This window comes from Heterocephalus glaber, unplaced genomic scaffold, assembly GCF_053883595.1.
Source record: "Heterocephalus glaber isolate CG9 unplaced genomic scaffold, H.glaber_assembly_v1.0 deba00001461, whole genome shotgun sequence".
Classification (NCBI taxonomy): Eukaryota; Metazoa; Chordata; class Mammalia; order Rodentia; family Bathyergidae; genus Heterocephalus; species Heterocephalus glaber.
Window position 1 is genome coordinate 31480289 of NW_028258308.1, and position 25498 is coordinate 31505786.

Below are 25498 nucleotides of genomic sequence, written 5' to 3' on the forward strand. Positions count from 1 at the left end.
TTTGACTTCTTCATTTCCTATCTTTATTCCTTTTATTTCTTTCTCTTGTCTAATTGCCGTGGCTAATGTTTCCAGAACTATATTGAACAAGAGTGGTGATAGTGGACATCCTTGTCTTGGTCCTGATTTTAGTGTGAAGGATTTCAGTTTTTGACCATTTAGTATGATATTGGCTGTTGGTTTTTCATAGATGGCTTCTATCAGTTTGAGGTAGAGACCATCTATTCCAATTTTTTGTAGGGTTTTTATCATAAATGCATGTTGGATTTTGTCAAATGCTCTTTCTGCATCTATGGAGATAATCATATGGTTTTTGTCCTTGGCTCTATTGATATAGTGTATCACATTAATTGATTTTCGTATATTGAACCATCCCTGCATCCCTGGGATGAATCTCACTTGATCAGGGTATATGATCTTCTTGATGATCTTCTGCATTCTGTTTGCCAGTATCTTATTAAGGATTTTTGCAACTATGTTCATTAGTGAGATTGGCCTGTAGTTGTCTTTTTCAGTTGGGTCTTTCTCTGGTTTGGGGATCAAGGTGATGCTTGCTTCCAGGAATGAATTTGGGAGTATTGCTTCCCTTTCAATTTCATTGAAGAGTTCATACAGTAGCGGCCGCAGTTCCTCCCTAAATGTCTTGTAGAATTCAGCAGTGAAGACATCAGGGCCCAGGCTTTTCTTAGGTGATAAGTTTTTAATTATGTTTTCAATTTCATTGGTTGATATTGGGTTGTTCAGAATTTTTAGGTCTTCTTCGTTCAACTTTGGTAATTCATATGTATGTAGGAATCTGTCCATTTCTTCTGTGTTGTCCATCTTATTGGTGTATAGGTGTTGGAAGTAGGTATTGATGATCATCTGGATTTCTGCTGGGTCTGTTGTAGTTTCACCCTTTTCATTCCTAATTGCATGGATTTGGGCCTTTTCTTTCCTTTTTCTGACAAGGTTGGCTAAAGGTTTGTCAATATTGATTCTTTCGAAGAACCAACTCCTGGCTTCATTGATTTTTTGTATCATTCTCTTAGTCTCCATTGCATTGATTTCTCCTCTGATCTTTATAATTTCCTCCCTTATCTGAGCTCTGAGGTTGTCCTCTTCTTTTTCTAGAAGCTTGAGGTTCAGCATCAGGTTGTTTAATTGGGCTCGTTCTGTTTTCCTCATATGCATATTCACTGCTATGAATTTGCCTCGTAAGACTGCTTTCATTGTGTCCCATAGATTCCGATATGTTGTATTGTCATTGTCATTTAATTGAAGGAACTGTCTGATTTCTTCTTTAATTTCCTCTGTGACCCATTGGTTATTCAGAAGTGTGTTGTTCAATTTCCATGTGATTATGAAATTTTTTGAGTTTCTTTTGCTACGGATCTCCAATTTCATCTCACTATGGTCTGATAATATACAGGGGATAACTTCAATTCCTTTGCACTTCCTTAAACATGTTCTATGTGTGAGTATGTGGTCTATTTTGGAGAATGACCCATGTGCAGCTGAGAAGAATGTGTATTCTGATTTTGTGGGGTGGAAGACTCTGTAAACATCTGTTAAGTTCATTTGTTCAAGAGTTCGATTGAGTTCTAGTATTTCATTACTTATTTTTAGTCTAGTTGATCTATCTATTTGTGACAGTGGGGTGTGCATATATGACTTTTCATGTCCGTTAGTATTTCTTTTATATAGTTGGGTGCACTAGTGTTTGGTGCATATTTATGATTGTCATCTCTTCCTCTTGGATTCTTCCCTTTACAAGGATGTAGTGTCCTTCTTCATCTCTCTTAATTAGTGTTGATTTGAAATCTACTTGATCTGCCAAGAGGATAGTTACTCCTGCTTTTTTTCGGGTTCCTGTCACATGGAGTACTGTTTTCCACCCTTTAACTTTCAGTCTATGAGTTTCCTTTTGAATTAAGTGTGTTCCTTGTATGCAGCATATTGCTGGATTTTGCTTCTTGACCCCTTCTGCCAGTCTATTTCTTTTGATTGGTGAATTGAGACCATTAATGTTGATGGTTATAACTGAAACATATTGACTTGTCATTGCCATGACTTTTTCTTTTTGTTGGGTTCTCCCCCTTTACATTTAATTTCTTGTCATGCCAGATGGGTTCATTCTGCTTTGCTTCCTGGTGTTGTGATCCTCAATGTCTGTTCCTAGGATATTGTGTAAAATTCTTTGGAGTGCTGGTTTGGTATTCACGAAGCTCCTAAGGTGCTCTTTGTCATGAAAGTATCTTATTTCTCCATCCATTTTGAAAGATAGTTTTTCAGGGTACATCAATCTGGGTTGGAGGCTGTTTTGTTTTAGGGCTTGGAATATGTCACTCCAAGCTCTTCTTGCCTTGATGGTTTGTGTTGAGAAGTCTGCTGTGATTCTGATGGGCTTTCCTTTGTATGTGATTTGTTTCTTTTCTCTGACTGCTTGGGGAACTTTGGTCTTCTGTTGTGTTTCTAGAATCTTAACAATTATATGCCTATGTGTCGATTTTTTTTGATGAAGGCTATTTGGAGTCCTATATGCCTCACTTATCTGTATGTCAAGCTCTTTTCCCCTGCTTGGGAATTTTTCTGCCATTATTTCTGTGAAGAGATTTTTTATGTCATCTCCACTCTCTCCTGTTTCTTCATTGAGCCCAATCAGTCTTATGTTATTCTTTTTTGCATCATCTAGCAGCTGCTGGATTGATTTCTCATGTTCCCTTATAATTTTGAAGCAATTTTTCTTTTCCTGGTCACTAATTACAATCTTATCTTCTATATCTGAAATTCTGTCCTCACACTGGCTCATTCTGCTGTGTAGACGTTCAATGGAGTTTTTCATGTCCTGGAAATCTATTTGCATCTGTTTTATGGATTCCATTTGTTTCTTATGTTGGGATTCCATCATGTTCCTCAGATCCTCTCTAGATTTATTAATCATGTCTTGCACTAAGGGCACAATTTCTCCTGTTATGTGAGAAATTATTTCTGATTTCATTTTTTTTAGATCCCCTTTTGTTTCCAGTTCAGTGGGTCCAGGTGGTTGAGTATCAGAGTGTTCCATCTCATTTCCCTTTGGGGTTGCTGTAGGTGATCTGAAAGTCTGGTTTTGAGACTTATTTATGTGTTTTCTCATTTTGACTGGGGTGAGGGGCTGTTAGCGCCTGCAGGGATTACCTCCTCTGAGCTGGGTGAGGTGGGACAGGGGCCAGGAGCAGCGGTAGGGATGGTGACCCAAAAGCCCTTTCCTGTGGGCTGGGAGCAGCAGGAGATATGGTGGCCGGGAAACCCCTTCCTCTGGACCAGGAGCAGTGGGATGGTGGCTCAGAAGCCCCTCCCTCTGGGCCAGGAGCGGTGGGAGGGATGGTGGCCCGGAAGCCCCTTCCTCGGGGCCAGGAGCAGTGGGACAGAGGTGGCCCAAAAGCCCTTTCCTCTGGGCTGGGAGCAGCGGGAGGGATGGTGACTTGGAAGCCCCTTCCTCTGGACCAGGAGCAGTGGGATGACGGCTCAGAAGCCCCTACCTCTGGGCCGGGAACAGTGGGACTCAGTACCTTGGTCTGGTGGTCTGGTGTCCTCTGCGCCTTGGTAATGTGGAATCAGGTGGTTGCCTGTCTGCAGTAGGGTGATTCGGTGTCTTCCGCGTGACTCAGGACCTCGGTAGGGTGTGCACAGACCTGCCTGTCTGCAGCGGGCTGATTCGGCATCTTCCCCGTGACCGACAGCTTTACTTTTTTAAGACAACCTCTCCCTAAAGTGCCCACACTGGTCTCAAACTCATAGGCTCAAGTAATATTCCCACCTTATCCTCCCAAGAAGCTGAAACTACAGCAGTGTGCCACTATGGTCAATTTGCTGTCAGCTTTTAAACCCCTGCCACCTCTTCCCCAGTGCCCCACACCTGGACAACCTGGTAAGAAAGTCTGAGCTCTATCCTTCGGCCCACCCCCACACCTTAATTGCAATTAAGAACCAGACCATGGCCTTCACTGGTCCTCTCAAGCCATTCTGGATCCAGTTCCTCCCTAGAGACCTCAACTATGTAGTAATACATCTTTTCACATCCTCTTGTGTATATATGGTAGCATCAATCTCAACATCTAAACCACAGACCACAATAGTATACATTTAAAGTAAATGGGAGCAACACAGCTAAAGACTACAAGGAACTGAGCAAAAGAGAAAAAAGAAAATGCTGTGAGACAGTGGGAGACAGGGAAGAGAACCAGTGGGGAGAGCAAGCTAAGCAACAGAGACCTGTAAGACTCAGAACATAGTTGCTCCCACAATGACTACACCAGAAATAGAAAAGAAGCAACCTAATAGTCCAAGAAATTAATTTTGGTAGCTGCTTGAATACATATTAAATCTTGTAAACCCATCTTTGCCTCTGTAAATGAATAGGATTTGAACTAAGTACAGAACCAAGTTGTTTTGCTCTGGATAAAAAGCAAGTGATACCAGAAATTGCATTATCAATTTAATTTGGTGTACATCTGGTGAACATTAACACACCTAAAGCAAATCAAAAGTCATGAGAAAAATCACTAGGATAACCCAACACCTCAAGATCAGAAGCCTTGATCACACTGTGTCAACAATAAGCTATGCTAATTTTAATTTAGAATATTATACTTTTTGAAAAATTCTTCTGAAAAAGACCAGCATTTAATGAAACAATAGTTTGATTATGACACCTAGTAAGTAAACTTTTACCAAATTCTAGGCACTCCATAAAATCCATGATAATATGAAATTAATAGAATACTCAATTTTATGTAAATGAGTAGAAAAATATTCTTGGTAAATAATTTTCTGAAAATAAATAAATAAATCAAATAAAATAAATGGGAGCCGGGGCTGTAGCTCATGATAGAACCCTTGCTTTGCATTTGCAAGGGCCTGGGCTTAATCTATACCACCATCACCATGACAACAAAAAGATAAACTAGGAAGAGGACAAGATGGTGGAGTAGAAGCAGGCAGCAGTTCATAGCCTCTCCAGGACCTAGAATTGAGACAGTTGGAAAACAAGTAAGGAGAGAGAAGAGCTCTGGGAATCAAGGAAGAGTCAACAGGAAAGCTAAAAATCATGGAGAAACTGAAGACAATGTAGAGAAAACAAAGAAAAAAGAAGTCCAGAACATCAACCCTAGCTTGGAGGTGGACAGGGGACCTGACTCAGCAAGCACAAGGTAATCCAGAAGAAGAATCCCAGCGACAAACAGTGAACCACTGCAGTAGTCCCAGGAAATACCATGGTTATTATAAGTTGCAAATCCAGCATCAGGTTTTTATACTAAAAGTGACTCCTCCTACATGACAGGCTAGCTTTGCAAAAGAAATCCACTGTAGCATCAACCATATCTCACAGTGGTATTGAGGTAGCATAGAAGAAATAAAAATCAGGTAGAAAAGAAACAAGGAAATCGCGATTTTAAAATGGTTCTTCTGAGGAAAACTAGAGCTTCAAGGCACAAAAGATACTCCAGGCCTTTTCTCTTTCAGGATAGAAGCCCTGAAGGAAATAGGTAGTGAAAAATCGTACTTCAATATAGTATAGGCCAGTGGTGATGAACCTATGACACGTGTCCCACACCTGGAGCATTGGAAGCTCTACACTTGATCTTAGCCAAAAGGCTGAGAAGCGATCATTGGAAGCTCTAAAAGATTGGCCATCACTGGATAGGCTGTATAAGAGAAACCCACAGTCAACATTATTCTGAGTGGGGGGAAACCGAAAGAATTTCCTCTAAAATCAGGAAGTAGGCAAGGATGTCCATTGATAACACTCTTCCTACGCACTATGATGCTTGAAATTTCAGCTGGAGCAATTAGGCAGGAGAAAGAGAAAGAAGATACAAATAGGAAAGGAAGAAGTCAAATTATCCTTATTTGCAGACAATATGATCTTTTACTTAGAAAACCCTAAAGACTCCACTGAAAGACTTTTAGGGCTGATAAATGAATTCAGAAAAACATCAGGATATAAAATCAACATTTAAAAACTCAATAGCTTTTATGTACACCAAAAATAAACTAGCTGAGAAAAAAAAATCAGGAAGACAATTCTATTCACAATTGCTTCAGAAATAATAAAATACCTAGAAATACAGAAATTGGGCAAAATTTAAGCTTTGCATGTGCCAAGAAAGTGCTCTATCACTGAGCTATAGCCCCAGCCTAAGGGAACCTGACATTTATGTGGAGTCATTTCCACTCAAGATATTTGCCAACTTGCAGGTAGAGGTTGAGAGTCAATATGGTTAAGGCTGATAAAAGGCAGAGATCACTTGTACTAATAAATAAATTAAAAATTTGAAAAAAATAATAAAATACTTAGAGATCAATCTAACCAAGGAGGGAAAAGCTTTCTACAATGAAAATTTCAGAACACTGAAGAAATTGAAAAAAGTACTAGAAGATGGAAAGTTCCCTCATATTCATTCAGCAGATTTAATATTGTTAAAAGGGTCATAGTCAGGCATGGTGGTGCACACCTGTAATTCCAGCACTCAGGAGGCTGAAGCAGGCCAGCCTAGACTACATAGTGAGTTCAAGGACAACCTGAACTACAGAGTGAGACCCTGTCTCAAAAAAAGAAAATAATTAAAGCTTTAAATTTTTTAAAGGGCCATATTGCCAAATATGTAGTAATCTACAGATTTAATGCCATCCCCATCAAAATATCAAAAACAGAACTAGAAAAAAATCTTAAAATCCATATGGAAACACAAAAGATCCAGAAGACCCAAAGCAAAATAAGCAAGGCTGAAGGCATTACAATACCTGATTTCAAATTTACTACAAAGCCATAGGGGGGAAAAAAGATGGTACTGGAAAAAAAAAAAACAGACACATAGACCAACAGAATAAAACAGAACATAGAAACAAACTCATGTGCCTAGAGCTATCTGATTTTTGGCAAAGTACATTGGAGCAAAGACAGCCTTTTAACAAGTGTGGGAAAGACTGGATATTCATATATACAACATTGAAACTAGATCCCTGTCTCTCACCCTGTATGAAAATCAATTCAAAATGGATCAAAGATCTACATATAAGAACTGAAATTTTTTAAATGCTAGAGGAAAACACAGGGGGAACACTTGAAGCCATAGGCACAACCACAGATTTCCTGAGTAGGACTCCAACAGCATAGGGAATACAGCAAGAATCAACAAATGGGACATCAAATGAAATGTTTCTGCACAGCAAGGGAAACAACTAGTGAAGAGACAACTTACAGAATGGGGGGAAAATCTTTGCCAGCTACTCTTCCAACAAAGAATTAATATCTAGAATATAAAAAGAATTCAAAACATCAAAAAATCAAATAGCCCAATCAATAAATTGGCAAACGAATTGAACAGACATTTCTCAAAATAAGTAAAAGGGCCAATAAGTACATGAAAATGTGCTCAATATCTTTAGCCATTATTGAAATGCAAATCAAGACTACACTGAAATTTCATCTCACCTGAGTCAAAATGGCTATCATAAAGAATACAGAAAACAAGCCAGACAAGGTCATTTATGCCTGTAATGCTAGCACTCTGGGAGGCTGACAGAGAAGGATCATAAGTTTGAGCACAGCCTGACAACTTACAAGATCCTATATCAAAAATAGAAATTTAAAAAGGATATGGATGTAACTCAGTGTGAAGGCCCTGGATTTCAATCCCCAGTACCACAAAAAAAAAAAAAAAAAAAAAAAAAGGCTGGCAAGGATACTGGGAAATGGAACTCTTCTACACTACTAGTGGGAATGGAAATTAGCACAGCCCTCATTGAAATCAGTATGGAGGCTCCTCAAAACACTAAAGCCAGACCTACCATTTGATCTAACTCTATTGCTCCTTGGTATACACCAGAAGTAATTAAAGTCAGCATACTATAGGGATACCTGCACACCTATGTGTATTGCAGCACAATTCACAACAGCCATGAATGAAACCAGCCTAAATGCCCATTGACAGATGAAGAGGCAAAGAAAATGTGGTGTATATACACAATGGAGTATTATCCAGCAATAAAAAAGAATGGGACTTTATCATTTGCAGGAAAATGGATTGAACTGGAAATGATGTTAAGCAAAGTAAGTCAGGCTCAGAAAGGCAAGTATTGCATGTTTTACCTAATACATGAAATCTAAAAAAGATGATATGAAAGTAAAGGAGACTGTAATTAGAAAGAGGAAAGGAATAATGGGAAGGGGTAAGGGAAGGTGATAAGTATGATTAAAATATACGATTGAAAACCAATGTTTTGTAAAATTAATATGCAGTAAGATAAAATTAATATGCGACAAGAAAAAACATCAAAAAGTAAAAAAGATAAAATAAATGACTTTTTATTATGTTTGCCATTAAGTTTATGATTCCACCTATAAAGAAATACAATAAACAATATTATCAATCTGTTTATTATCATGATGCTTTACAAGTGCCTAGGTTTAAAAGAATAATTCATTATCTCAGTAAGATATTCTACCTAACAAAGACTTTCCTAGAGAGTATGATTTTAAATAACCACAGAAAGTAATTTCTCTAATTCATGTCACCATCTCTTTATTCATAGAGTATATAGTGAGCTATTTGTATAAGAAGAAAATGATGTATGATCAATTGGTTACTCATTTATTCAATATATATTTATTGAATAACTACTATGAGACAAGCATTACTCAAAGCAATGTAAATATAGACTAGAGCAATTACAGACAAAAAAAACTCTGCCCTTGTGAATTTTATATTTTTATATATTTCCTGTGAGATTAGGTAGAAATAATAATAAAATCAATTATATAGTGTGAAAAATTAATATATAATATGAGAAAAACTTTAACCCTAAAGTCCTAGGGCAGAAATAGAGAGTCGGAAATTTTAAAGAGATTCTAGGTTTCATTACTGTTGTTTACCAAATATATTTGGTTTTCTGTTGCCAGACTTACACTATGATATACTTCCGACCATATAAAAGTTAAATGTATGCAAACGTCCACTAATAAAATTTCTTAATTAAAAATAAATAATTAATATAGCCATAAAGTATAAAGTCAAATAAAGTATAGTCACAGGACTTGCTTTGGCCAAAAAAATATGAGCGGAAATAATGTCTGAACAGAAGCTTTTAAGAAGGGTGCATGAGACCCTGCCTGGTGCACTATTGCCCCCTAGTGTTAACACAGAAAATGAAATTAAAGAAAACCAGAAAGTGATAAACAATGCTACTGAGAAACACATTTTTAAATTTGGGGTTCTTTTGTGCTATGAAAAATTGTTTTATAACAACTTTTGATTGGGAAGTACCATGGGCAACATATCAGAAAAGCAGTATCTGGTACTGCTCTCCAAACCCATCATTTTTAAGAAAGTAAGAATCCTAAAACCAAATTGGTTAAGGTACTATAATTATTGTAGGTCTAAGAATTAGTATTAGAGGATGAAAGTGCAGTTCAGTGGCAGAACACATGCTTAGCATGCACGAGGCCCTGGGTTTAATCCCCAGCACCAACGAAGGAGTACTAGTAGTGATATAAACAACACAAGTATTTTCTTGCTCTAATTAAACTAAGCCAAGATATGTTGTTATATAGGAAGAAAAAACAGAGAAGATTATGTACACAATTAGTAGAGATGGGGATGGGGAAAGGTTCTATGCTTGATGAACGTTAGAGAAAAAGTTTAGGGGAGTCCATTGAAAAGGTAGAGAGTGGAGAAAAGTAAAACTGAAAATGAAGAAAACACAAGGGAAAGAGTCAGGCAAGGAGATACGGGTAAAAGTAGTACAGGATATAAATGAACATGTGAGAGTTTCCCTACTCTCTAAAAACTATATTGGGAGGGGGAAAATAAACAAGCGTAGGCAAAGCAATGATTCACGCTCTTAAGAGTATAGTGTAAAATACTGGGATAAAAGTGTGGGGAATAATGTATATAAGGAGGAAAATGATTTAAAAGTCTGAAGTACAATGAGAATAAAAAATGAGAGAATAATATAGTCAATTAAAGAATAGTTTTTTTAAAAGTTCCGTTGTTTTGGATTCATGACTCCTTTCCTCAGGTTCATGTTAAGAAGCAGAAGAACTCCAGGCAGTGAGTGTCTTTGTTCAAACTGGAAAACCAAGCACAGGCCAGTGCAGAACAGTGCTGGGTGTAAAGGACTGCTAACGGTGAGAACAAGTTGTAAAGACCACGACTAACAGAGCAGTCTGGGCGGTCCCAGCCCCTACCTCTCAGCAGAATTCCCCCAGTCTGCTGTCCAACTGCCAGCAGTCTACCTTGACTGGACGGCCCTTTCCTTGTTCCACTCTAGGAAGTTAGCAGTGAAGTGACTGGTGGGACTGTTCTGTGACTGAAGTTCCAGCCCCGAGTCCCTTCCTAAATAAAATGGCGGCCCCCTCCCGCTTCTGCTCTGAGCAACTTTGCGTTGGGTCGCGGCTCCACCGTCACTCACCAACTCTTGACTCTGGGGGTTCGCTGGGGAAACGGTGGCTTAGGGTCCAACTGCTGCCTCTAGCTCCATAAAATTCCCGGTCAAGGTCAGGTCTCTGTTTCTCCATTAGCAGAAATGTTGATGTCACTGCTATCCTTGCAGGCAGCTACACACTCTGCGCCTGCGGTCTCGGTGGGTGGTGGTGAGCAATTTCTTCTGTATCACTTAATCCTATTTTCTTTTCCACTGTCAGTTCCCTCGTGGTTCCTTTGTGCTCTCCACTCACTCCAGTTCCTCTCCAAGGTATTGTTTCCAGACTCTAGGTACTTCATCCTGTTGCTGGCCCTCTCTGCTCCACCATTTTTGTTTTCTCCTCAAGACCATATTTCTTAAGTATTTTTTGGACAACAAGTAAGAGGACCTCATCTACCAGCATCCTAATTTTCGGCTGCCATTGTTGCTGTCACATTATGAAAATTAGTCTTTCCCAGCCCAGAATAATGTTTCCCACAATTCTTTCCAGGCTCTCTTTCTATATAGGCCACCTGGTGCCCTCCTCCTAGGCTTCCCAGGGACAAGTCTCTGGTTTGGACCCATTTGTGCAGCCATTCTTCCTAGGCACACATCATACCCTGTTGTGAGATTTGGAGCGATTTTATTTCCATGCACAGCCACAATCTAACCCAGATCCAGCTTTTCCCCAAGACCACCTAGAATCTAGTAGTAAGCCAGAATTTCCCATCTACATTCATACTTCCCTCCCTCAGTAAGGGCTATCTCTAACCATGCTTATATGGTTACTCTTCCTGAGGGACTCCAGAGAGATCCGTTAGAGATACCATAAACAGTGACTTTTTCCTCCTAAGCAATCTTTGATAGTTAATATATTAAAAGAAGAGGTCTTCGTGCTTGCCTCGGCAGCACATATGCTAAAAGAAGTGGTCTTCATCAAGCCTTTTTTTTCCCAACTGCTGGAGGTCAAACATGCTAGGTGCTCTACCACTAAGCTACATCGTCACCCTCAAGTCACTTTTAAATGGCTGTTTACATTTCCCCAAAAGCAATGGATGCCTACTTGCCTTGTATTTATTTATTTAAGCACCACAAGGAGAGTCACAAGATCTGCTTCAGAGTGACTCACTTTACCCGCTCAAGCAGAAAGATGAAAAGCCATATTTAAATGGCAACTCTTCTGACATCTATATCTTCAGTACAAAGTGGGTGCCACATTTAAGCATGGATCTTATCACTCTAGAAATGATTTCTACAAATCTAAGCTTATGTATATTAGAGATCTAAACTGCAATAGTCTGACTCCATTGTTCCGGGAGGACACAACATAAATGTATAGAAAAGTTATCTTTGAATGTTCATTATTGCTTTTTTTTTTTTTTTTTTTTTGAGGCAGGGTCTCACTGTGTAGTTCAAGCTGGCCTTAAACTCACCATGTAGCCCAGGCTGGCCTCAAACTCACAGGCTCAGCCTCTTGAGTGCTAGGATTATAGTCATGCACCATCATGCCTGGTTCAATTGCATTGTTGAAAATAGAAAAACGTGGTAAACATTTCTCAATAAATTTGTGAGTGGATTAAATTATTTTATAGCCCTATGATGAAGTACTATGCAGTTGTGAAAAGAATAAAGCTCTACAAGGCTGATCAAAACAGTGTAGGTTTAAATTTTTTTAATTTATTACAGTAAAAGATACCCCTCATTAAACCCCCTCAAAATACTCTCCTTCTCTTTGAACACATTTATCTCAGCATTCTTACCACTTTCTGAAGTAGTTCTTGAAGTCCTCTTTTGAGACTGTCTTTATGAGATGTGATTTTAAAAAATATAAGGTGAATGCTGCTGCTGAGTGTCATCCAACAGAAAGGCAAGCTCATAAAAACATTATGATTTGTCCTCATCCACCTTATTCACCACATCTGGTGCTATTAAACTTTTCCCTCTTTCCCAAAGTCAAAATGACTGTGAAAGGTAAATGTTCTGCATCGATTCAAGACATCAAGGCTGCCATGAAAGCACAACTAAAGATGTTCACAAAAGAGAACTTCCAGAATTGCCTCAGAAAGGAGCAAGAACAATCAGATAATTAACAGAGATTACTTGTTGGCAAAGACCACACTGAGGGGATGAGAAAGGCTGGAAGGAGTTGGGCAGATAAAAAAATTAGCATTTCTCTCTTTTTTTTTTATGGTACTAGGAATGGAACTCAGGGCCTCACACTTGTCAGGCAGGCACTGCATCACTGACCTACCTCTCTGGCCCCTGTGTCTCTTTATATCCTTCTAAGCTGAATAGTCTCAGGCCACATGTATTTCTTTTAGTTTTTAATTATGTAATGTGTATATTATTATTATAATTTAAAATCATTAAACTATGTATAGGTGTGAATAATTTAGCTATTTAATTTAACTTAAATACAATTTAACTAAATAATTTAACTTGTTAAATATTCATAATTTTGAATATTTTAATATAAGGAGGAAAATGTGTCTTTTCTCTGCTAATAAAAAGAAGCCAGAAAGGGATGGTGTGGCAATAAAAAATAAATATTATCAAACCTAGAATAATGACCAGCTATTGAAGGTTCTAAAGACCAGGTAAAGTTAAAGGGCTTTGGATTTTTCACTTGAGTAAAAAATATATCAGTCTTCAAGTGTCAGTCTTCAAGTAATTGAAGAGTAGTATGATATGGACCATTTCTACCACACAAGGAAACTAGCAAATGTAAACAAAGTATGAAAAAACATCCTGCTGTAGACATCAGAGAGCTGATAAAATCATGAAGATCTATTGTTCCTGGATCCAAGGGAGGACATGGGTCTTTATAAATTATGTGGGCATAATTTGGTGCTGCATTTTATGCACTATAAAATGAGTTACTTAGTACACTGTAATGTGGAATACTGCAATGCTTAATAAGGCATTCCATAAATCCACATTTCATGTTTTTACAAGGAGCTTTCTAAGAGGCCAAGACATCCATACCCAGAGTAAATGTCTGTTTCAGTGACAACAAACCACTGCCTTTTCTGTGAGAGAAGTAGTCAAATGTAATCAACATGTCATTACATAACTGAGTTTCCCCAAGCAATGGTACCATGCCCAAAGCTATTGGGAGATTGGGAACTCAGCACTGACTTGGCCTGATCAGCTTTGGTGTGTTAAAGTCCCTCTTGCAGAATTTACGCATAATCTTTATCTCTTCCACTTACTCTGTTCATGAGCTAGCTGAGCAAAAAATGGGGCCTGCTGAAAAAGAGAGGCTGAACAGTTTATCATCCCACAAGGGTCCCATTACAGTGAGCATGTCCATCACACACACACACACACACACACACACACACAATCACATTTTTAGTCTCTTCAGACGGATCCATCCACTTCTTCCCCAGATTTCTTCTTCATCACATTTCCAATCTTGCTTTTCCAAGTCCTTCATCATCCAGGCAAACCAGAATCTCTTTTTAGACCCATAGCTCAAAATTTCATCTACTCTAGAATTTCTCTTTACTATGCTTCTGGGTGATATCAGCATACATGTAGATCCATTTGTAAACCAGGCTGCACCAGCCTTGCTGCCCAGTACAGAATTATATCCACCTTGCCTCTGACAGTGAAGAACCCCTACCTACCATTTAAGAAACCCAACATCTCTGTGGATACTGGGAAGTTCATTTTCATGACAAGCATCTCTTACCTTTGCCTATAGAGGGACACCGTCACTGAGCTTTTAAAATTGTTGTCATAGTTAACTGATTGTGTCAACTTGAGTAAGAAATGCCCAACTAAACTGGATTAGCATAGTTCTGGGTATGGCGGAAGGAATTTACTGAAGATACAAGACCAAACCCAGGGGTGAGTGGGACCAACCAATAGGCTTATAACCTGAATGAAATAAAAGGGAAACAAAAGGGCCGGGGATTTCACTCAGTGGTTCCGCTGCCTGCCTCGCGAGCCAAGGACCCGAGTTCCAACTCCAGTACCAAAAAAAAAAAAAAAAGGGAAACAAAGAAGGAAGACTCACTTATTTTTATTCAAAAGAGCACCACCTTCACCTTAGATGTCATCTCCTGGGCTTCCAGTTCAGACCCTCCAGCCTCCTGATACAGACTCACACGGGACACTACAGTGAGCTCAGGGCCTTTGACTGGATCCTTTGGATCTCTAGTGCACAGACAGGCCTTTTGCACTCTTCCATGCCTGACAGTGGGCAGTCATTGTAAGCCTATCTTGTAAATCTTTATATATTTGTATATCTTGCATTAAATCTGTTTCTCTAGTAAGTGCTGACTGATAAAATTGTCAATTACAAGGGATTGAGAAAAATGCAGAGTGAAGACCAGGAGCATGTTGCAACCTCTACAGGACCTAGAATCCAGACACCAGGAAAACAACAGATTAAGGAAGAGAAAAGGAAGAAGAACTCTAAGAATCAAGGAAGCACTAACAGGAAAACTATAAATCACAGAGAAACTGGAGAAGCTAAAGCCAACACAGAAAAAAAGAACGAAGCAGTCAGGAACACTAACTACAGCTTCTGGGGAAGTAGACCTGTCCCCACAAACATAAAGTAAGCCTGGAGAGGGTCAGCAGCCATGGGAAGAAACAATGACAGGCCCCAAGAAAGACCCATAGCTATTGTAAACTGCAAGTACAGTGTGGAATTTTACTCCGAAAGTGACTCCTTCCATATAGCAGGCTACAGTTAGAGAAGAAATCCATTGCAGAGCCTGTTATTTTTGAGTGTAATTACAGTACTATTGGTCCCTGACTCACAAGCATTCAAGTTGTAAACTTTCACAGATATAAAGGGACTTCACATTAAGAACATTCGTAGATGAAAACAAATTATGGAAGTAGCTCATGTGTCTACCTTAAGGTAAACTTAAGACATTTTAAGGTAACTGTAAAAGTAAAAAATAGTTTATTTACAGTATTTTTGCATGTGTTTGGGTTTTTATGCTTTACATTGTATATCTGTGACACAGGTGTATACGATGCACTTTTGAATGAATCCAACTTAGGAATATTTTCCCAGAACGGAACTCGTTCATAAATTGAGGACTTACTGTAATCAAGAGCCATTTGGGGAAGGGAGTAATTGTGTAAGACTAAGCTACTCTGAGAATCAGAAGTCATAAAACAATTAAACTTCAGGATTTCTGAAGTCATCCTACCACAGTGAGTGGGTGGGAGACAACCACAGGAGGCAGTCACAGAGAGGAGATGGGCTAGTCATAGACCCCCTGAGAAGTTTAAGCAGTGGTGACTTCAGGCTGAGGAGGATACTGTGGTGAGAACTGAGGCCTGCCAAGTGTGGTTTTCAGGGGATCTGGGTATGAAAATAATAGCATTAAATCCAGTGGACTGCTTGACCCCACTCCCACCCCAATGCTGGCTACATTCAGAACAGAGCTAAATCCCCGGCCCCCCAAAATCAAAACAGATTGGAGAGGAAACCTGCTAATTGCAAATTTTATACTTCCACAACAGATGAAAGTAGTCATGCTACAGGTACTCCTTAACTTGCCATTTTTATTATAGGTATAATACTGACTATGTCACTGAAGAAATGGCTTGAGGCCATTAAAAGACAGAACCAAATATCTTGGTTTGTACAAAGCAGTAAAAGTTACATTAAAGCATTTTCTTAGGCTGGGAGTGGTGGCACATGCCTGTAATCCCAGCACTTGGGAGGCTAAGGCAGGAGGAGCACTGCAAGTTTGAGGGCAGCCTAGGCTACATAATGAATTAAAGGCCAATGTGAACTACACAGTGAGATCCTGTCTCAAAAAAACACACAGGGCCGGGGATTTAGCTCAGTGGTACTGCCGCCTGCCTCGCCAGTGCAAGGTCCCAAGTTTGATCCCTGGTACCAAAAAAAAAGAGCAATTTCTCAAACCATTGTTAACATATCTGGTATAGCTACTGATGGTACTCTAGTAATGGTTAAAAAAAAAAGACTTGTAAAATTAATAGAGGATTACACAATTGCTGCCAGCAACTTACGTTTGATGAAATATCACAGATTCATACATCAAGAAAATTTGTATGTTAAAGCTTTAAAAATGTAGTGAAGGGACTGAGGATTTAGCTCAGTGGTGCCACACCTGCCTGGCAAGTGCAAGGTCCTGAGTTCAATTCTTGGTACCCCCCCCAAAAAAAAAATGTAGTGCAAATCATCATCAAAGCTATGAAATTCACAAAGTCCAAGGGACTGAACCACTGTCAATTCCAGGAGTTCTTTACAATTATGGAGGCTGATTATGGAGACATCATTTATGCTTCTCAAGTAAGATGCTAAGTCAGGGAAAACTGTCAAAATGATTTTATGATTCGCAAAATGAAGTAAGTCATTTATGAAATAAAAGGAAAATTTGTGCAAGAATTCAAAGATGAAAAATGACTGACAGATTTAGCAATTTTCATAGACTTGACCACTCATTCGAGTTAAAATACATCTTCAAGGTAAAAATCAACTTATCTGTACCATGTTTCAAACCATAACAACATTCCAATGAAACTTAGATTATGGCAGGCTCAAGATAGGCAAATAATTTTATGCATTTTGATACCTTAGCAAAACATTGTTCTGTGAATGGTCAAAATATACACCCTTCTTTATGTTTATGATACAGGAATTTGAGAACAGATTTCAAGATTCAAAAAACAAACATTAATTTTTTGGTATACTTGTGACTCCATTTTCAGTTAACATAAATACATTCCCTGTAATTTTTTAAATGGAATATACAGAGGTGCAACTAAGAAATTCAACTCGAAGATGGATTTGATCATATCTTACTAGACTTTTATAAGACCTACCTTCTCAGAGAAAAGTATCCTTTATTCCACAATCTCTTATTCATGTCATCATTTTTCAGAAGTGTGTGTATTCATGAACAATTGTTTCCACGGATGAAGCACTTGAAGAATAAAATTAGATCAAAAATTTCTGAAGAAAGCTAGGCATAGTGGTACAAGCCTGTAATCCCAGCACTCAGGAGGCTGAGGATGACCATGAGTTTGAGGCCAGCCTGGGCTACAGAATGAGTTCAAGGCCATCCTAAATTGCATGTGCAGCCACTTCCATAGCCATGGTACAGGTAACACAATTGGGGCTAGGAGAACACTCCCCTCCACCCATTTGGACTTGAGCAACACCCCTGGGCCAACCCTCCTTTAATTGAAAAAAATAAATAATAAGCACCCAGGAAATCTCCAAAGGTCTAGGCCAGAGCACATTTGTATTAGATCTCATGGCCTGACCTTCAGTAATCTTTTCCCCATTCAAACCTTGTTAAAGATTTATACATATGGACTGCATCTCACATATAATTTGAGAGTATTCTAGGACACATGTGCATGCTTGAAGACGCCAAGATGACTGACCCTGTCATTCTTGTCAACCAATCCAGAAACCCAGTGAGAGGCACTAGGGCTGGGGTGTACATCTTTTTTTATTTTTTGATACCGGGAATTGAACTCAGGACCTTGAGCTTGCAAGGCAGGCATGGCACCACTGAACTAAATCCTGAGCTATCTTTTAAAATCCAAATACCTCATTTATCTTGCTAATTACTTAATTTACTTATTCTAAAATTCTCTCTTATCCTCAATACCACTTTTCCGTTCATGCCACATTTTTTGTTTCTGCTGACAGAGACCTACCCTGAGCACATACCCATCATCTTCAATAAATGTAGTTCCTCCTGTTGTTGCTGTTGCTGCCTTGTGGACACCATGTTGTTTCTCCTCTGCGATGCCTGTTTGCCATCCCTGCCTTGGAGCCAGCTGATTATGGACTGAAACCTCTACAAACTGTTGAAGATGAAACCCACTGAAGACATAAAACCTGGGTCTTTAGTATCTTGTATGCCAGCCTGGAAGTGTCCCTGGAAAAGCCTCCATAACTCTGTGGATCCCTTAAAAGCTACAAGTGAGCTTGGATTTGGAGATTCCCAATAAAAAAGGTTAGAGGCTGATAGGACTATAAAGGCAGAGATGATAGTAGGTAGCTGATAATGCTATAGTTCAACTTGATTCATCTGATACCAGAGAAGAGGCCAGAACCAGATCCGAGTTTCATGTTTCCAGTCTGGACTTGTTCAGTGCTGCAAATCCAGAATAAACAATAGATTATGACTGCATTTTTCTTTTATGGTAAAGCTTATGTTGAGATTGAGAAGCTTTGACATACACAGGAATGTTTGAAAAGTTTCCTTGTAACTCCATGGCTAGCTGCTAAGTCCCCCCCGCCCCCCGCTCGGTACCAGGGATTGAACTCAGGACCTTGTGCTTGCAAGACAGACGCAGTGCCACTGAGCTAAATCCCCAGCCCTACCAGTCTTTTAAGCACTTGGAGACCTCTTAATCATGTCTTTGTGTGAAGACATGCTACTTTGCAATTATCAAAAGTGTCAGATCAAACTGACTGGTTATGCATGGGTCACTGCCTGCTCTCACATCTTCTGTGATCAGCACGGCAGTGGTGAGTTTAGTTGTTCACCTGCTGTCTGCCCTGCTTGCAACAGGACCCTTTCTGGTAAACTAGATATTGTCTGCACAGAACTCAGTCCATCGGAGGAATATAAAGCTATGGTATTGGCAGGGCTTTGGCCAGAGATTGAGTTGGACATTAGCTTCCAAGCATTGGCCTTCTGGACATACCAGGTACATCAGGCACGTCTCTATCAAGAATACAATTTCAGCAAGGCTGAGGGCCATCTGAAACAGATGGAGAAAAAATATACTCAGCAAATACAGAACAAGGATGTGGAATTGACCTCTATGAAAGGCGAGGTCACTTCCATGAAAAAAGTGCTAGAAAAATACAAGAAAAAGTTCAGTGATATCTCTGAGAAACTTATGGAATGCAATCACCAGTATCAAAAGCTCCAAGGCCTTTATGATAGTCTTAGGCTGTGAAATATCACTATTGTTAACCAAGAAAGCAAACTTGAACCATTTGTGATTACACAGGCTGGTGTTTTTGGTTTCCCATTAGGGAACAATTCCAAGTTTCCTTTGGACAATACACCAGTTGCAAATTGGGGTGGTAGATACAAAGATTTTCAGTTCAGACCATTTTTTGTGGGTTCTCCCACAGCAGCTGAGCCCAGCAACAGCTTTTTTAGTTTTGCCTCTCAAAATCATGAACAAGAGCAGCAGCAAGTATCTAGCAGAGCCTTCAAAGTAAAAAGAATTTAACACTTTACAGAATGTCTGTGTTTGCCGTCAGTAGTTTCACTTATCATATAATCTTTATGCTTGATAGAACTCATCATTGTCTCTGAGCTATTAAGTCTTTGAAGTTGTCTTCACATCTGCAAGTTACAAGAAATTCAGTGGTAGGGTGCTTTTAGTGTCTAGTGTATATTATTTAAAGCATGAGCATTCTATTAATCTCAGTTATGTGTACTGTTGAATTTTCACCACTGATGAAAAGGTCACAATATTATTTCATAGATCACTGTTTCTGCCTGCCAGTTTCTGACTGAGCTTAACATCTATGCATTTGTCTGTAACCACCTATTGTTGGGGTCTCCTCGGTGGGAGACTGGAACCTGAAGACAGTATCCGACAAAACCCATTAAAAGAAGGGCACAGGGGACCAGAACTCTGTGTGGAGTTAAGGCCAGGTTTATTGGTAATATTCTTCTTTTATACATTTTTCTGTGGGATACATCAATCATTAACAATTTAAAATGCTGGTCAACTAATCACCAGTTATATCTGTGAGTACATAAAGCATCTAAAGAACCATCTCCTTTAACTATGCTCCTTTAATCTTAGTGCATCTTATCTAAATCATCCTGGCTACTTAAAGCTTCTAAAAGAATTAGCTACTCTTATCTATTCTTATACCAAGCAAATATTTGAGAATCTCAAGGGACCACAGCGGGAGAACACTGTGGGATCGACCAATAGCCTTCTGAAGTTATCTTTAACTTCTCTATCTGGGCCTGCCACAGACATCAGGACAATCTGTCTTCCCAAGGTTGTCCAAGGGCCCAAGAACTTCTCACATCCTCCACAACCTATTACATGAGCACAAGTCACTTTGGATTCTGGTATTTATGCATAAATGTGTATGGAAGTATGTTTGATATTTTGCTGTATTTGCCCATATATTTGTGTGAAAATTTTAGTCTTAGAAAATGGTGATCTGTCTTGTTATTTGTGTGTATTTATTTGTATGTGCATTTATATTAAAATAATTTTAAGGGGGCCGGGGATTTAGCTCAGTGGTTTCGCCGCCTGCTGTGCAAGCTCAAGGACCTGAGTTTGATCCCCGGTTCCAAAAAAAATAATACTAATAATTTTAAGGACTTAAAAAAATAAAAAATAAATAAATGTTCCTTTTTCTTTTACCACTGGATATACACTTGCAATTCTTTGCTCACGGTACACAGGAGCCTAGAATTTGTCAGATCCATGACACTGGTATCAGCCAGGCATGGTGGCACATGAATAACTGTAATCCCAGTACTTTGAAGGCTAAGACAGGAGGAATGAAAGTTCAAGCCCTGTGTAGGCAACTTAAGAGACCCAGTCTCAAAATAAAAAATAAAAAGGGTTGGGGACATAGTTCAGTGCAAAGCCCCTGCCATGAACTATATTTATGTTGCATTCTTTTGTTAATGTTATAATAAAGAAAGTTATGTTACTTATATACATTAACTCTATTATATACAGTATTTTATACACAGCTTAATACAATCAGTCTTCATTCAGTGTAGCCCAGATAAGCCAAAAGGTTGGACACACATGCTCTGCAGTATATCAGGGAAGTACTAGCACTGTGACATTATTTTAGGCCATCTTTTTAGGCCAGTCCATGTTTAGTCTACCAATTAAACTGTTAAAAGAGTCCTAACTCCTCAAACCTTGATCCAGAATCTGTCTAGTGGGCCCATAATCAATAAGTTTGGCCTTTATAACTTTATAACTACACATGTAAGATCCATTCCCACCTACATTCACCAGACTGCATGATTAGAAAAATCATGGGAGTTCTTTTGATATGCATGCATGATCCCTCATGGATGTGGTCCCTAATAGATCAGTTTTTACCTCCCAGCTTTCAAGTCCTAATGGAACTGGGGTCTAGTTACAGGTCTAGATGCAAAGCAGGGTGGCAGAGAATTAGCAGTGCCTTGCAGGCAGCACCTCTGGAGAGACTTTTACAGGGTCCTCAGGCACAGTGGGGTTAACCTCAGAAGAAGGGCTGCTTCTATTGGCAAGCAAACCTCAGCAGAATTTAGGGGCTCATTTTCCCTGGCTTTACTGGTATCTTATATAATCCCTTTTCTACTTTTCAGGATCCTATCTCTATCCTCTTCCAATCAATCCTCTCCTTTCAATAGCAGACGCTGGCAAGGTTGAGAATTCAAATGCACTTCCCCATAAGAATCTGGTTTTGGTTTTCAGAAATCTTAGCCCTGTTGCTAAGGGGACGAGGGTTTCTCTCAGTGTGTCACCCGCTTGGGTCTGAGTATCCAGACAATGGAAAATAACATGGGGAATAAGGAAAAAAAAAAAAGTAGATCCCTGGGAACCAGGATGGCTCTTGACAGGAAAATTAAAACCTATGGAAAAATTGGAGACAGAAGACAAGGGAAGGGACAATCTGTACTTTCTCCCCAGCTCCTGGCTCATAACTCACAGGAAAGGGATACTGAATCTACAAAGACAATGTGAAAGCTGGGAACATGGCAGTGGAACAAAGCAGGTGCTGTGAACTGCAGGGATAGCACAGGATTCTGCTCCCCTGTGAGTCCTCTGACAGACAACAGCTGGTGAATGGCTTCAGTCTCAGCATCCACCTTATCTCCTGGAGAGAGTGCTTGGTTGGACGCCATTCTAGGGAAAGGCTGAGGGTCTGAATCCAGTACTGAGAGCTTGATTTCAGGGCTCCCAGGGACACACTCCCACAGTGACTGGGTGAGACAGTCACAGTAGCTGTGGTCAGGCAGCTGAGGTTAGGCTGGAAAGAGACCCCCAGAGCGGTTGAAGCTAATAAACACCGGGCCTACTCCCATGGTTAGAGGCCTGGCTCAGCCTGAATTGCTCTGGATTTGAAAGTCTCTGCATTGGGCCCCTCACCTTAATCCTACTCCCTGCTGGTGCCTGCATCCAGCACAATTCTGGGGTCTGACTGATTACTATCAAGAACAGGTCTTGACTTTTGCCCCAAAACTGGATCCCAGACACTGGATCCCAGAAGACCCAATCAAAAAATGGGCATCTGAATTGAAGATGATGAAGTACAAATGGCCAATAAATACATGAAAAAATGTTCAACATCACTGGCCGTTCAGGAAATGCAAATTAGGGAACTGTATTCTCTCTTGTATGTGCCCTCACACTGGTAGGGTGTACTTCTTTTCCTACTTTTACTTGGCCCAAACTTGCTCTGCAGAGCCTGTTTCTTTTCCACCTCTAATAAAATTTTGCTACTATTAAGAAAGAAATGCAAGTTAAAACAACACTCAGATTCCATCTCACTCCAAAAAAAATGACGATCATCAAGAAATCAACCAATAACAAATGCTGCAGAGACTCGGGGAGGAGGCATACACATGACACCTTCATTTTGGTTATAGTATAAACTGGTACAACTACTATGGAAATCAGTATGAAGATTCCTCAAAAGCCTAAAAATAGAAATTCCATTTGACCCAGCTATTCACCTTTTAGTATCTTCCCAAAAGCATTAAAAGACATCAAATCACAGTGATATATGCATACCCATTTATAGCAGCACAAGTGATAATAGCTACATCTTGGAAGCAGCCTATACGTCCACCAACAGATGAACGGATAAAGAAAATGTGGTATTTACACACCATGGAGTACTACTCTGACATAAAAAAGGATAAAGTTGAGTCATATGCAGAAAAATATGTGCCCCTTGAGACCATGTTAAATGAAGTAAATCAGACACACAATCTTAAATATCACATAGTTTCTCTTATATGAGAAACCCAATATATGAATAAAGTGCAAACTACAAACAATGGAAAAAAAGAGGAAAAAGTTACTGCAATCCAACATGGACAATGTACAATAAAAGTGTACCTTGATTTAGCATAATTGTCTTATATATTTTATATGTTTTTGGCCTGTTAAGTCTAGCTGTTAATCTGTATTTATAATTAACTTGATAAGGACATAAAATGAAAAACAAATGAATCTGATGCTGGCAAAAAAAAAATTTTTATAAAGGGGATGGGGGGGCCGGGGATTTAGCTCAGTGGTTTTGCCACCTGCTACGCAAGCACAAGGACCCGAGTTCAATCCCCGGTACCAAAAAAAAGAAAGAAAAGAAAGAAAAGAAAGAAAAGAAAAGAAAAGGAAAGAAAAGAAAAGAAAAGAAAAGAAAAGAAAAGAAAAGAAAAGAAAAGAAAAGAAAAGAAAAGAAAAGAAAAGAAAAGAAAGAAAGAGAGAGGATGAGGAAGATAAAAGAACTGAGATTTGAACATGTGTCAATTCCCCACAATGAATGTAATCACTATGGACTGCAAACATGTACTAACAAAAATTAAAAATGTTTAAATTAACTAAAGGATTGGTAACTAAAGTATGATGACCACATGAAATTCTTTTTTAGGGAGACAGAGCTACAGTTCTGCATGAGTATCTTTCCTTTGAAGAAATGGGTTTAAAAAAGTCACATCAATTTTTGTGCCAAGGAGAGCAGAAAGAATAAGAGTAGTATCTTTTGTTTTTATTTGTCATTTTAATGTCTGATTCAAACACTATTACAACATTTGAGATTCCACAGAGAACTGCATGCTTTTACTATTAAAAGACCTTCGTTGAAGTACTTGAATTTCACCTCTTGGGAACTGAAGAAACAGGGAGGTTTCAAGTATTTCTGTCAGCACAAAATCATTCACAAAATCATTCACAACCTTGTAGGTGCTTACTTTCTACCTTTACCTGTGAAAGGTAATTCTCATTTACCAGAAGCCTACCACCACTGAAGGATTAAGAGCTCCAGAGCTCAAAAGTGATCAGAACCTATAAATTAGCATAATTAGTGGTCCAAAGCTTGGTTTAAATATTTGAAGAATAGGAAACACCAAATTATGTAACACCAAATAGAATATTACTGTTTCTACGAGGTAATGACTCATCCACTAAAACCACCTAAGACTGAAATTTTCTTTACCAGTTTCTACTGGTCACATTTTCATTAGTAATGCTTCCTATGGTTTCACAGATTTTATAAGCAAACAATAAATTTTTAGCATTCCACAGGAATCATCACATTCAAAAACTGCATTATATACCTGCATGTTATACTAATATACAATAAATAAGCATCTTATCATATACCAACTCTTAGCCACAAATAATAAAATACAAAAAGCTATACAGGACAAAACACCACAAAACTTTTGAATATTCCCTTTCTCCACTTGTTAGCAGGTAGTACTTTTTTAAAGAGAAAGTGATGAAAACTCAGAAATTTTGCCTCCAGTGTTCAACTTTCTTATCGTCGTCTAGTACCACCATATCCTAGAATGAAAAGAGTAATATGTGTATTAGCTTTTTAAAATAAATTAAAATTGTTTATATAAAATTACAAAAGTAATTCATGTTTATTGTTAGCAAATGAATAAGAGAAATGAAGGAAGGAGAGAATGAGCCGTTAAGTGGAACAGGACCATGTAGGACATTACAGCACCTCCCACCACACCCTTTCCAATCATCAAGCCCAACAAACTCGCACATCTGCTATGAATAATGCTTAGTCAGGACACCAAAAATGTGTTTGATGGCAGGCCAATGTAGGGTAGCTAATAGCAGAAAGGCCGATAGAATAGGCCAATAGCAGAATAGGCCAAAGGAGCATAAACCATGCCTCACCACCTCTCACAACTCCAGTGGTAAACAAAAGAAATGGGGACACAGGAAATGTGATTAACTTCCTTGTGTCAACCTGACTGGCTTGGGAACAACAGGATACCAGTAAAGCACACTTCTGGGTGTGTCTGGGTGAGTCCGGGAGGCGTGACCTTGGCTACTATACCTGGTCCATCACAGCTTCCCCTCCAGT

General features: G+C 39.1%; 1 protein-coding gene and 1 pseudogene across 1 annotated transcript in view; one reads left to right on the top strand and one right to left on the bottom strand.

Annotated features, from left to right (window-relative positions):
* The first annotated feature begins 18804 nt into the window (after positions 1-18804).
* On the top strand, positions 18805-19638 carry LOC101720404 (E3 ubiquitin-protein ligase CCNB1IP1 pseudogene; annotated as a pseudogene).
* Positions 19639-20048: 410 nt separating this feature from the next.
* The window catches only part of Saraf (store-operated calcium entry associated regulatory factor), a 40815-nt gene continuing 35365 nt past the window's right edge, over positions 20049-25498 (bottom strand). Inside the window, exon 6 of the mRNA XM_004867653.4 lies at positions 20049-24957. Within this exon, the coding sequence (XP_004867710.1) occupies positions 24932-24957 (26 nt within the window). The 3' untranslated portion in view covers positions 20049-24931. The remainder of the gene's footprint in view (positions 24958-25498) is intronic.